This window comes from Aotus nancymaae, unplaced genomic scaffold (genome assembly GCF_030222135.1).
Source record: "Aotus nancymaae isolate 86718 unplaced genomic scaffold, 86718_ANA_hifiasm-v0.15.2.pri h1tg000029l, whole genome shotgun sequence".
Classification (NCBI taxonomy): Eukaryota; Metazoa; Chordata; class Mammalia; order Primates; family Aotidae; genus Aotus; species Aotus nancymaae.
Window position 1 is genome coordinate 63505927 of NW_026988442.1, and position 13923 is coordinate 63519849.

Below are 13923 nucleotides of genomic sequence, written 5' to 3' on the forward strand. Positions count from 1 at the left end.
GGACACCATCCCTAAACTTGATGTTATAATTACCTACATCCATCAGTTAAATATACTTGGCATTATTTTCTAACTATTTTGTGATAGGATAACACAGATGAAACACTTTGTTTTTAAGCCACAAAGGCCAAAAAATAATACTGACTGAGGAAATCTAGTAGAAGCTAGAGGGGCTGCCTGTTTCCTTGAACTTGGGCAAACTTTAGCTTTGCATGTTTTTACATCTTGCTTCCTGTTTTGCTAGACAAGCGTTTAGTTTTTATTTATTTAGGGTTCACCTGGAAAACACTTTCTCAATCTGTTTCCATCCACAGTGCAGCTGCTCATACTAACCCTGTGATGCCACACCAACTAAAATTCAAATAAAAGTTATTTTAAAGATGTACCTGTGCTTTATTATTTGAAAAATAAGACTCTACTTGGTTTAAGAGTTGATAGGTAGGTTAGGTTTAAGTGGCATCAGAATTAGAAGAGAAAGCAGATTAAAATGATATTTAGTATTGCTAGAATAGGGGAAAAAGGAAAAAGTCACTCATGTTTGTATAACTATGGTGTGTGTGGGTGTTGTTATATTTAGTTCCTTAAGCAAGCTGTGACATAACAAAAACATTTTAAAAAATAGTGTGACAAAATGGAGTTTTTAAAAAGGAGAAAATAGAATTAGAAAAACGTTTCTTTTGTAAAAAATTTGTGAAAAAATTTAACTTACCAAGTAGACCTGTCCCCAGTAGAGGGTTAAGTAGCTGTGGCACCACAGAGTTACTGTTGAGTTTAGCTGGACCAGGTGTATTCCCAGCATTATTAGATATATTCAGCAATGTTTCTGCCATTGACACCACTGCTGTCCCACCAAGTGTTGAGACAGTCAGTGCTGCCACTGCTGATGATGTAGTGGTTGTGGCAGTGGTTGCCTGGGAGGAGGTTGCTATGGAAACCTCTGGATGATTAGCGGTGTTAGCCGATGCCGAGTTCAGGACACCTCCCAACAGCTGGGGATTCAAGGTCATTAATCCTGAGGCCCCAGTGACAGCTGGGAGGAACAGGGGGTTAAAAGTAGTGTCACTGCCTGCAAAGCTTGGTAAAGGGTTCCCCAGGGGGCTGGTTAAAAGGGTCTCAGCTCGGCTGTTGTCTGACTGATTGCTTGGCAAATGGTCTGGTGGGGCTGTCATCTGTGTTAATGAGGGTAAAGGGGTATTTTGCTGTTGCAAAAGATCTGAGATGGTCAGATTGAAAGATGGCAGGGGAAGCATGGCAGCTGCTTGGGCTTGGTTCTGAAGCAGGGCTGCTAAGAGCTGAAAGTGAACAGGCTGCAATACCTGCCCATCCATGTCACTGGAGAGAAAAGCTAAAGCAGCGTTTATATTCGGGTTGAGAAAACCTAAAGGGTGGAGGTTGATCTCAGACTTGCCTTCTCCTGCTGAAGGCTGGAGGATATTTAATAGATTCTGGTTTAGGAGATGCTGTTGATTCACTGGCAAAGAGATAGGTAGAGAATTGAGGAGGCTGGGATTCAAGGGGTGTGGAAGATGGTTGTTTGAAGTGCTGTTGGATGGAAAATGAAGTGCGTGCTCCTGGCCAACAAAAGGAAAATCACTCCCAATGGGCAGCTGACTCTGCAGTGGGTTTCCAGCTGCGGTGGTGACTATGACGCCATCTTGAAGAACAGACGTTGTTTTTGTGATGGCAGGGTGGTTGGTGCCCGCTATGGCTATGGAGGATGATGGTCCTGAACCGCCTAAAATGACAAAAAACAAAAACAAAACCAGTTATTAAGCATGGATATTACATGAGACTAGGCATAAAAAAACATAAATTTCAACTTATTTGTTACATGGCACCTTCATTGATTCTAACTAGATTAATTGTAATCAGATCAATTGACATCTGCTAATGGGACTTAAGTTTAGAATGTATACTTTTGGAAATAAATATATTGAAGACATTTTATTAAGAAATAGCTGGTGGGTTGTGGTAGCAGGAGAGGTGAGGGGCTAAAAAAAAAGGAAATAGGTATTGCTGACTATCAAATAGCTATCCTAGAATAGGATAGAACACTATCAAAGAATCAGTGTTCTTCATTCAGTTGGGTAGATAAAAGTAACGGTTTTATTAAAAAAGTTTTTTTCATTAAAAAAGTTATTTGTCTTTATTTATAAAACTACTACTTCCTTTTAGTGAAAAGAAACCCACAAAAGTAGAATGCACATAAAAATATAAAGCAGAAAATAAAAAGTACCTGTGAAGATAACTATTAATATTTTAGTTTTTAGCTTTCTGGGCATTTTCTACCTGCATGTCTATACATATACAGGCATGCACATATGTACATATATGTATGCAATATATGCATGTTACACATATTTTTAAAAAAATAGAATCATGCTATAATGTTATGTTGTAGCTTTTTTTAGTTATCAATGTATTGTGATTATTTCATGTTAACATATATAGCTACAGAACCATTTTATTAGTATCATGTATTGATATACTGTACTTTAATCAACTTACAGACATGAATTTTTTTTATTATTTCCAGTCTCTTACTATTGTAAGCAACACTATGACACATATTCTTATTAATATTTCTTTGCCAGTTTGCCTAATTATTTTCTATGGATAAATTTTTAAAAGTGAAATTCCAGGGACTAAAGAGTTTACATATTTTAGAAGCTTTGCATACATATTGTCAAACTGCCCTCCTGTGAAGTTAATCAATACACACTCAACTGACATTCCTATAAGCAGTGGATGACAGTGCTCATTTCTCTCACCAACACTCTATTTATCATTATTTTGGACAATGAATAAAAGTAATAATTCAGAATCTTTACCATTCCGATTGCATAAGATATTTTGTACTTATGATTTCTTAAATCGACCAGTCTTAAATAGTATTCTTATTCTTAAAAGTCTTAGACTAAAGATAAAAATTCTGGGAATTTAATATTTTAAAAGATAAAGTTTCACTTATTTATAACTGTTTTTGTGATGCTCAACCCAAGCTGCACAACAGAATTATCTGGATAAATTAAAAACAAAACAAAATAAAACAAAACCAAAAACCAATACCTGGACCCTAACCCAGACCCGTTGAAAACTCATCTCTCGGGGTGGAGCCTGGGCAGTAGTATTCTTTGAAATCACCCCTGGTGATCCAGATGCACAAGGGGTGAGGTAGATAGGGTGAAAACCACATCTATTGAAAAGGAACCTATAATCACTTTTTTGTAAATGGTCTTTCCCCATCGTAAATGCACTGTTTTATGTAACACATGCATTTGACAAATATTTTATTATTTTAAGAATATACAGTTAATTTTATTTAAAAATACTAAACACATATATGGCATAATGAACAACGCCAGTGTCACCAAAAAATCTAAAATAACTCAAACATTTTGGGCTACACCATCCTAAAAACCTTTACATTTATCATGTTACCATTAAGGCTTCATCCAAATATGCAGAAATGTTTCATAGTTGTAACAGTAGTACGAATATAATTTTATATTCTTCTTGTTTTCACCTAATAGAATAACACAAGAATTTTTCCTTTCTGATAAATAGACTTTGCATTTATAGTTTTAACTGTGTAGTGTATATATTTACTATATTTATTGAATCACTCTGATAAAGTCTGGCATTCATATTTTAACTTTTCATCATTATAGATAATACAGGGATAAATGTCTTTCTACATGTGATACTTTGATACCTTTGAACTTTTTCCTTAGAAAAAATTTCATAATTGACATGATCATTTTGAGAATCAAAAAAAAAGGCAAGCAAAAGTTCTGTAATCTGTAAAAGTCTATAAACATAAAAGGAGCTATCATCATTACTGACATTAGTGGTCATGGTAGTGGTGCTGTGATAATAGTAGCAAGTACAAACCCGCACATCCAACACACTTTACAAATATCCCTATAGAAGGGATTGGTCATTTTTCCCATCATGGTCGGCCTTTTTTTTTTTTTTTTTTTTTAAGTTTTCAGTGTTTTATTTAAAAAATGAGATTTTTAAAACCCCTCTTTGAAAATACATAAATATTTATGAAATAGCATGAAATAATGACTATGTTCACCAAGAGTAGTGTAAGAAAACATACCAAATGCTGAAGTAGGCACATAGTATACAATTCTTTAAGTACTAATTCAGATTTGTTACAAAATAATCAAAACCTTAAACATTTAATTGCGTCTTAAATCTTGCTGGTATTTCCATAGATACTATGCATTATTTCCATTTGGACACCATCTTTCTAAAACTTTTTTTTCCCACAACATAATGGAAGCACTGTGGTTTGTACTTTTTAAATTTTTAAAAAAATTTTTATTAAACCTTTACAAACATCATTAAGAGTTTTATTAAAAAGTCTTATTTACTGGTAATCACTACTTTTGGCACTGTGGCAATTTTTCCAATCTGCTAAATAATAATGACATATTTAGATGTAGAGATCACAATTTCTCTAACAAACATAGAACACATTTTCAAAATGCTCTAGAGTGTACATGGCAAGGATTTGTAGATGAAGGTTTTCCTTAGAGATTATTTTCATTTTTTATCTTTATTTTGCAACAGAGAAGTATCCACATCTGTGATTCAAGGAAGCAACAATTTTGGGATAACCTAAAAGCTCTCTATCTAAATATTCTTGAAGAATTAGAAGAAACAAAGTATAGACACTCTGGGTGTATTTCTATCTTACCAACAAGAAAGTGGTGAATAACACAAGCTTCTTAAATGTAGTGTGAAGATGGAGATGTAGTTTTTAAAATTTTTCTTTCATTTTCAACAAATCAATTCAACAAACAGGTGTACTCTGTTGGACAACAGAATATAAATGACTATGAAAAAAAACCAAAAACAACCCTACTCTTTCCTGAAGGAACTAATAGTTTAGGCAAAGAAATAAACATAGAAATCTCCGTCTTTTTCTTCTCTCAAATATATATTTATTCAGAGTTTATTATGAACTAGAAAAATGTAAAGCTCTTTTCTTATATTGCTAGTATAACTATAATGCAATATGCTAAGAAATATAAGAGATACAAAACAAGACCATTATGAAACTGAACATGTCAGGGCAAACTAGTCCAACATTGATCTGCAATTTCAGAGATGAAAACAAAATTAAAAGGGCTTCTATGCAGAAGCAAGATAATTAAAAAAAAAAAAAAAGAAAACAAAGACAAGGTGATAATAAAGTAGATGGAAGGTAATGAAGAGTCCTGTGTTTCTCCAAAACAAACAATTATGATTGAAAATATTGTGAGGTTTCTCTATGCTTCCAGCTCCTTCTACTCATGGTTAAACCTGCTGCCTTACATAAGCAGTGAAGAAATTTGAAATCATCTTTCTAAACAATTAAATACAAAAATCATTTATTTATCTCTGTATTTCCAAGACGTAACACAGTCTTTGACACATGGTTGGCATTCCAAAAATATTTGTCGGTTGAATGATCTATTAAAAAGACTGTAAAATCATAAAACTTGCACTCAACTTTTACAAGTAGGTAGTTTGACGATGTGTGTGGGTATGCTTGTGGACAAAATGTAAGAATACCACCCGTTTGTGGAGAAAGTGAAAATGAACTCTCCAGTTTATTAGTCCAATGCCGGGAGATAAGGGACATTGGAAAAGAGATGGCTTCAAGATGACAAATTACCTTAAAAGGCTTCCAGATATTTCAAGAAGTTGAAATAACCCCACAGAGAGAGAGGTCTATCCCAAATTACTCTGAGTTCTTAAAGTTACTCATTCATACTGTCATTCAAAGAGGACCCTGAATTTGTATGAAATTTTATAGATGGAGAGAAATTTGGAAATTGCTTATTTCTGAGCCACTTAATCTTTAATAGATACTCTCTCTGGTGAACATATTTCATAGTTCTGCACAAAAACCCTATGGTCTGTTGAACTGTGGGGAAAAATGTTTTGTTAAAGCTGTTTTTTTGTTTTGTTTTTGCAGCCAAGATATTTTGTGCTTAATCAAACAAAAAAGACAGTCTCTGAGAGTTTTAAAAAAGCAAATTATTCATTACATATTTAGCAGTTAAATAACCAAAAGGCAGCTGGGAGCCTGGAACAAGTTAGTAAGTTGGAGAAGTCCTTTACTTGGAAAAAATGATTATTTCACACCAGCCAGCAGCACCATGAACTGGCCTAATTCCTTTTTCTCATTGTCTCTGTTGCTTTTCCAGAGTAGAAGAGAAGACTGGAAAGCCACCCAAACAAACTTTGGTGTGAAATCTCATGCTTAGACACCAGAGATTAAGACAATCTAGTCCAATGAGGAAATGACAGAGGTAGCTTGCTCAATAGGACAGATTTCTGCATGTAAACAGTATTCTGCACACACTTATAATTCATGATATATGTATATGCATATGTGTGTGTACACAGATATAGCATGCCTAAATTTTAAAACTTATTTTCCTAACATTAATTTAATCCTTGACATGTTTCATCTCATTTTCAAAACTACTTTTCAAAACAGATTTAATGTCTACCTCTTTTGATTCATTTCTCTTTTTCCTGGTCATTGTTTGTATTGTGCTAAACTCTTACATGGCTGTCTCTTAAATATTAATAACATTATTACACGTCTTGGTATGTGTACAAGATAGGGCATAAAACTCACATCAAGGAGAACAATGAAGTGTTTTTTAAATGTCATTATACCAGTTTGTTTAGCTTTAATTTTGAATAAATATTACTTTATGCTAAGAAACCTTCTCTAAATTAGTATGCCCAAATAATGATTTTTTATCCATAAAATTCAAGAACCTAAGAAATAAGTCATATAGAATGTGTATGCCTTCACCATCTGACCTTTATCATTTGCTTTGGTAAGTGTACTTGCATTGCAAAGAGGGACAATAGTAATCCTTAATAAAAATGGATGCTTCTAAAGATAAGAGAAAATATCATGGCTTAGTGAGTCTAATAAATATAATTCACTTTTCAATTCCATTGAAATAGTGAAATTTTCTCCTTTGTATTTAAAGGCCTGATTTTTAATGATATCAATAATAATAAATTGAAAGATAACTTTTATGAGATACTAGATCTTTCAACAAGACTATTTTCTTAAGCTTTAGTTAAGAGGGAATGGTAATATGTATTTACAAAAACAAACCAAATCTCTACCTTTGTGCTCTGGATTCTGATATAAATAGTTAACATTCTTCTATCAGCAGTAGAAAGAAAACGTTGCTACTTTGTTCTGTTTAAGGGAGGGAGGAAGAGGCCCCAAATCAAAGGACTTAGGAGAAGGTAGAAAAGATGGGGAAGGGAGCTATGGCAATATCTGAGGAAATGCTCTCCACACTCAACAGGGCCAAGCTGCTGGGGAGGAGAAAAGAGCAGTAGAAGGGATGCAGCTTAAATCTTGGAATATGATGTCTGTGTAGTTATGACTATCAAGGGGATCAGTGTTTTCAGTCTTGTGGTGGCGACGGAGTCAGAAAAAGTGTCCCCCCCCCCCCGCCCCCGTAATCATGTTTCATTTCCTTTCTTAACACATGTAATTACTCTGAAAACTGTTAGAATTAACTTTAAAATGCTTGGGATTTTTCCGTTTACTCAAGTAACAATTTTTTAAAATTAAACCCAAATGTCTCTTTTATCACATTTTTCTTAATATTTGTGAGAAAACAAATGTTGAGAAGAGTATAAGTCTCTTGCTGGTAGGATTTCCATTCTCTGAATATGCACTACCGTACCTAACAGTTAGAATGCTTCATCGATATTCCAGTTGGAAGTCTTATCTCATTTTGTTGTATGAGCAGAGCATGCTGAGTTTCTAGATTATGAACATGCCTAGCTTTGTATCCTTCTACCATACCCTGTTTTATTTGCAGTGCTAAAACAGTGCCTAACACACCCTAGCTGCTCAATAAATATTTGCTGAATTACATATGAATATTTTAAAACAGTATTGAGATCTATTAATGGGCTGCAAAATCAATTTAGTATGCTCCAACTAGTATACTTTTGATAAATGGAATAGAAAAGAAAATATGAAGAACACTGCACAGCTAGGGTAGCATTTTGTGGAAACTCTGTTAGCTTACATACATGAGTGCTGAGTCATGATCTGTTTTGTGAGTGATTAAATTTTCAATGGGTCATGACCGTTATTAAAAAATACCAAATAGAGTAAGATAAAATGGAATGGGATAAAAAAATCAGAAGTTATTACATGGTAAGTATTTGTTTCATGAAACTTTTTGTTACACATTATAAATGTATGTCTAATGCACTCTAATGCAAGTTAATTTTCTATTGGGGGAAGAATTTTAAAAAGTTGAAAAATACTGCTTTAGGATCAGGTCTCTGAGTTGCTCAACTCTGTAGACGATGGTCTATGGAGTTGTGCTCCAGGGAACATATTTACCAGACTACAGTGAGAAAGGGGTCCCTGTGGAGTTATGCAGCACAGGAGCCCTGCTCTAGTATATCTGTGATGAATACTCTCTTATACCTGTGCCCATGGGTCTTGGAAAGATACTCCGGACCTCCCTGGACTAGCGCCAACCCCAGGAATACCTCAGCAATTCCTTCTGATCTGTTGTCTAGTTCCACTTTTAATCTGTAAAAAGGTGAGTTGTTACTTTGAATTTGCAAGTAGTATAAGGCTTAGAAATAATTTTTACTTTACTCTTGGCTTGGCTGGCGTTAATGTTGTTTGATATAAGTTCCTAGAAGGTAAGAATTTGATTTATGATTTAAATTATTTAGTACTACATGCATGTAAAAATGAAATCCATTTGGATGACACCATAGGAATATTTTTTAGCATCATTTTTTATGACTCAAACTTTGTAGAATTAGCATTACTCTATAGAATCTGGGTACGTTTTGCAACTGCGTAAATGCTTTTTGGACCACTTGATTTTAGTAAATAATAGCTTAGGCATCGTCTAGAGAACTGAAGGATTTCTAGTGGCTTTATCAGTGAGCTCAATGTATTGCAATGGAATAAAATTCTCCCAATTGGCACACTGGGACAATTTATTTTTTGAAAGGCACAAAATATATCACTGAATCAAACATATCACCACTCTGAGTTCTGTTACCATCTTTGATTACATAGACTCAACGTCTACAGCCAAACATATTTTAACTCCCTTTTTTTATACAAGGAAACGTTAAATCTGGAATATGTAAACAAAATAAGTGGTGTAACCCTGATTTTAGGAGACCTTCTCAAACAACAACACATCAACTATATTAATAATATCGTACAGCAAAGAAAAAATGGCTCATCTTACAAAAGTTTACTAAGAGAATAGACATAGATTTTTATCACACAATCCAGAATTTAGTATAATTCTGTTGCTTGGTTAAAAAGCAAGTGCAGAGGACAATTTTTAACCTAAAAACTTTGTGCATCAGAGGGGAATAAAATCTAAGCATTTAAAAATTTGAGTGAAAATACTTTCACTAGCAACTCATTTATTCAGTCACAGCCTTCAAGGAGGCTCTGCCTCCTTCTTCAGTCTACATTCATCTATATAACACTGGGTTATTTCTATACAAACCTCTCATCTTCTGAGAAAGATACTTTATAGTACAAACCGCCCTTGAGCATTATTTTTATCCCTTAATCTTTCTGCCCCTGTAGCTTCATCTAGAAAAAACAGGGACGACAATACCCTTTATTTTCTTTACTGGTATGTTCCAAGAACAAATGAACAAACAGAACATACAAACTAACTCATTACTTTGTAGTCTTTTACCCAAAGTGTTCTTTTGTGGTCTATTTCATTGTCTTATACCTACCATATTAATGGCTGTCCTGAGTTTCAATCAAACGTATTTTGTGCTGAAAGAAAATTTTCTCTTGCAGTTAAAAAAATATAAGTATATAAATACTCAAGAACATTTATTTATTTTTAGGCTTATTTATATTCTTGTCATGTATATCTTTAAGAGTTAAGGCAAATAAATGTTTGAATTATTTTATCTTCTGGCACAAATACTGTGCCCCCTCAGAGGATTAGATTGTTTACAAGAGCTAATAAAGTGTTTTTTTATTAGGAAAAAATAAGGAACATAAAAGTCATTTTAAAGTGAAAAGAGTTATGTTGTGTTGAACAACTTAATGATTTCATCATACTGGAAGAACGTAGGGTTGCTAGTAAGTATGTTGGCAGAATAATCTATCTTGTTTCTTCTTTGAAAACTGTGAAAAACTACAGGGCCATGGAAGGGAGGGGTCATTGTGTGGATACTGATGGGGCTAAGTCCTCTAAAGAGGCCTGGGTTACTGGCATGTGTTTTTGTTATCTGCTAAGCAGGTGTGCAGTAGTCAGAGGACTAAAGAGACCTGGGCATTTTGAAGTCTGCCAAGCAAGGGCACTTGATTTTGGTCTTCCTTAAGCCATAATACTATAGGACATGTGCTAGAACCATTCACATGCTGAAATGTGTCTCTCTTTAAAAATGGAAAGTTGCTTTAAATGTATACTACTGATGGATTTCCAAAACATACCTGCATTTGGCAGTCTGAGTGTTTGGATTGAGAACTGGGAACTGTAGGGTTTGGCTGCCAGATCCAACAGAGATTTGCTTTACAACTTGAGGAATGTCACCAAGTATCCTACTGGTCAGTTTCTAAATCTGTTACATGAAAATAGTAAACTTTATCTGTAATTTAATATTGAAAAAGCCAGTGGAAACCTGTAAACTTTAAAATGCAAAGTATTTTGAAGCTTTAGTGGAAAGGCAATTTGAAAACAGCAAGTAGACTTAATAAAGCCTTATATATTCATAAGTTTTCAAAATATTTTCCAATTATTTCATATCTTTTATCTTATTTTGTTACTATCTTTGTCTTCAATTCCCATATTTTGTCTGTATGTTTTAAATGTGCTCCATAGATTCACATATAGGCCTAAAAATTGATATTTGGATTGTTTTGCATAGGAAAACTCTCTTTAAAAGAAGATTTAAAAATAGATTATCAATTGAACTAAGCATTTTTCAGAGCAAGTTATTTCTTATCTTATTAATGTCTTAATGTAATATTTTTGAACTTTTACTTAGGAGAGTAGAAAAAGGCACTGGATTGAACAGGAGGTCACCTGAGTTGTGTCTAAGCTCTGTAACTACAGAGTGGAGTTGGATCGTGTTACCTGTTGGTTTCTTTCACCCACATTGTGCTACCATGCCTAGAATGACATGACTAGCATCTGCATCTCTTTTAAAGGCCTACTGACATGTCATCTACTAGGACACCCATTCTAATTTGAGTGAGGTGATAACTATTAAAAGAAAAGTCACCAAATGTTATTCACTAAAAAGGGGCAGTTTCTATTTTGGGTATTTCTTCTTCTGCATTGACATAAAAATTCTAGTCATTATTTGCCATAATGACAGAGTCCAAAGAAAGAAGGCGAAAATAACTGATTTTCATCTGAAGTATATCAATAGTTAACAAATGTGGCTTCTAACATGCATTAATGTGCTTTAACTCATTATCTGTAGAACATTTTAAAAGATTTTGAAAGGGAACACAATACCTTTGAGCACTAACTGTTTCAGATGAAGAATTTATGCAGCTGGGAGGAAAATGGATTTTAGAATCAGATAAGCCTCAGTTTAAACCCTGATTCAGTTATGTATGATACTGAACAGTTACTTAAGTTTTTTGAGCCTCAGCTTCCTGATCTGTAAAATTGAACAATAATACCTTATAGTTTAGAAAACTGCACAGATCAGAAATAATATAGGGAAATCACCTGGTACAAAATAGGTATGTGATGATAGAGAGCTATAGCAACATTTTAAGAATAAAATGTGGTTTTCTTCTAATGTCTTTCTTGTATGATAGGAATACTTAGTAATACTCCTACAGATATAGCTGTGACTATCATTTACTGTCTCATTCTGAATGCCTAGCTTTAGGGCTCAATGGTTACATGATGAATGAATAAATGTCAGTGTAAATAGATATTCAGGCTAGGCAAGGCAATTATAATGATGGTATATTCAGTTGACACAGTTCACTACATGGCAAAAAGAAACATGGCATTAGAGACTACTTCAATTTTTAGCTCATCAAAAGAGTTACATTAATTAGTAAATCAATCTGTTTTCATAACCAGCTGCACATCAGACCTATGCACGTTAATTAGCATTTAATTTTATTAGGTTTAATATTTTTAAAATTCATACTTAGATTTTTATTAAGCACATACTTCCTGTTAGCTTACACTAGTTGGTCACATCCATATCATTACTAGACATGTATCCTTATCCTTTTTAGCTATTTATATGCTAACACTTTTCTGATACTAATAAATATTTAGCCTATATGCTTTGACACCCCCAGCAGTAACAGTACAGGCCAGATGTTTTACAAAGATATATGAAACAAAAAAAAAATAAAATAAAATAAATGAACAAAACAGTATGAAATAAGTCTAACATCAGAAGAAACAAGAATGTAAGTAAATGTTGGTCTTTTCCATTATAGATGAATTGAAATACATCAATGAAATACATAAACTTTGCACATGAACTTAGACCTGAAATGAAGTAAACTGAGGTAAGGGGTATCAAAATTATATAATACAGTGAGACTAAAAATGTCTCATCAAAATTATTTAAGGTATGCTCAATAAATATGGTGTGCTTTTAAATAGTTATGAACTTTGTGTAACTTTTCCTCTAAATATATTAAATTTTCATTTGTGTCGAGTTATCTAAAAAGGAATATGAGGGAGTGAAAAGTTGAAGCCCCCTATGGCATAAGTATACTGTTAAACACATAAAAAATAAAGTTTCATGAGATTCTTTAAATTAAGAATATCAAGAAGGCACTAATAATTTCAAATATCTTCTAAACCACATATATATGTATACCTTTTTAACAGAAGAGGTCATTGAATAGTTCTTCATTAAATAGTGACATCAAAACATAACACGTAACACAAGATGTGAAGGATGGCACATGTAAGTGGCAACACCAGGAATGAAAATGTTTTTACTATCAGCAACAAAGACGTGTGGGTTAGAATGCTTTTCCAGCACGATTGTATTATACAGTCTATACATACCTACACCTTAGCTTATTATTAAAAACCTCAGCAGTTTTCTCATTTCCAGGAGCAATCTGGTTTTTATAGCATACTGTTTTCATAGTGAATAATAATGTCTTTATAATCATCTTTTATTTTCTCCTTGTCATTTCTCACAAGTCATTAGTGTCAAATTTTAAATATTTTTTCTAATGTTTTCATAGTCAAATTTTCTGATGCCTCAATACATTTACCTCGTAGGTGCATCTGTACAGCTTTTATAACAATTTCTGAGGACGCTATTGCACAAAACACAGGTCTTTTTCTAATATACCTACTTTCAAATAAATATGTTTCCTTAGTTAATAGTGGATGAAGAGATACAATAGATTTGGGTTCAAAACCTTAATGTCAATGGTAAAAATGGTTTAGTTCTACAAGAAAATCAAAAAACAATTTCGAGATTAAAAATTCTGGAAATCAGGTTTTCAAGCCTTTTTTTATTAGAAAACTTAATTAGCTTTTTTTTTTTTTTTAAAAAAAAGGGAGTAGCCAATATCCATTTTGAGTTTTCTCAAACAAATAATAATAAAGGATAGCAAACTAGGATAAGAAAACACATTAGAAGACAGCCTTCTACTTCGTACAACTTCTAGTTACCTTTTCCTATCCATTCACCTACTTCTGTTCAGCAGCAAGAAAAAAATCCATTTATTTTTTGCCTTTTTGGGTTTTCCAAGATAAACTTCATTTACCTGAATACAAACAAAAGCTAGGGAGACAGCTTTTATAATGGCATAGGCCCAGGACATGTCTCATGAACCAGGAAATGCTGTCTTTTATGGCTTACTTTGCAGTTTAGAGTCCAATGGTTATACAACCAAGT

At 33.4% G+C, this 13923-nt stretch overlaps 1 protein-coding gene across 6 annotated transcripts in view; it reads right to left on the minus strand.

The window, feature by feature from the left end:
* The window catches only part of MBD5 (methyl-CpG binding domain protein 5), a 471066-nt gene that overhangs the window by 32490 nt on the left and 424653 nt on the right, over positions 1–13923 (minus strand). For 4 of the 6 annotated variants that reach the window (XM_021668892.2, XM_064382791.1, XM_012457096.2 and 1 more), the window contains one exon: positions 710–1735. In XM_021668892.2, coding sequence (XP_021524567.2) covers positions 710–1735 — 1026 coding nt within the window. The remainder of the gene's footprint in view (positions 1–709; positions 1736–13923) is intronic. The other 2 variants (XM_012457100.3, XM_021668893.2) reach the window with 1 other exon arrangement.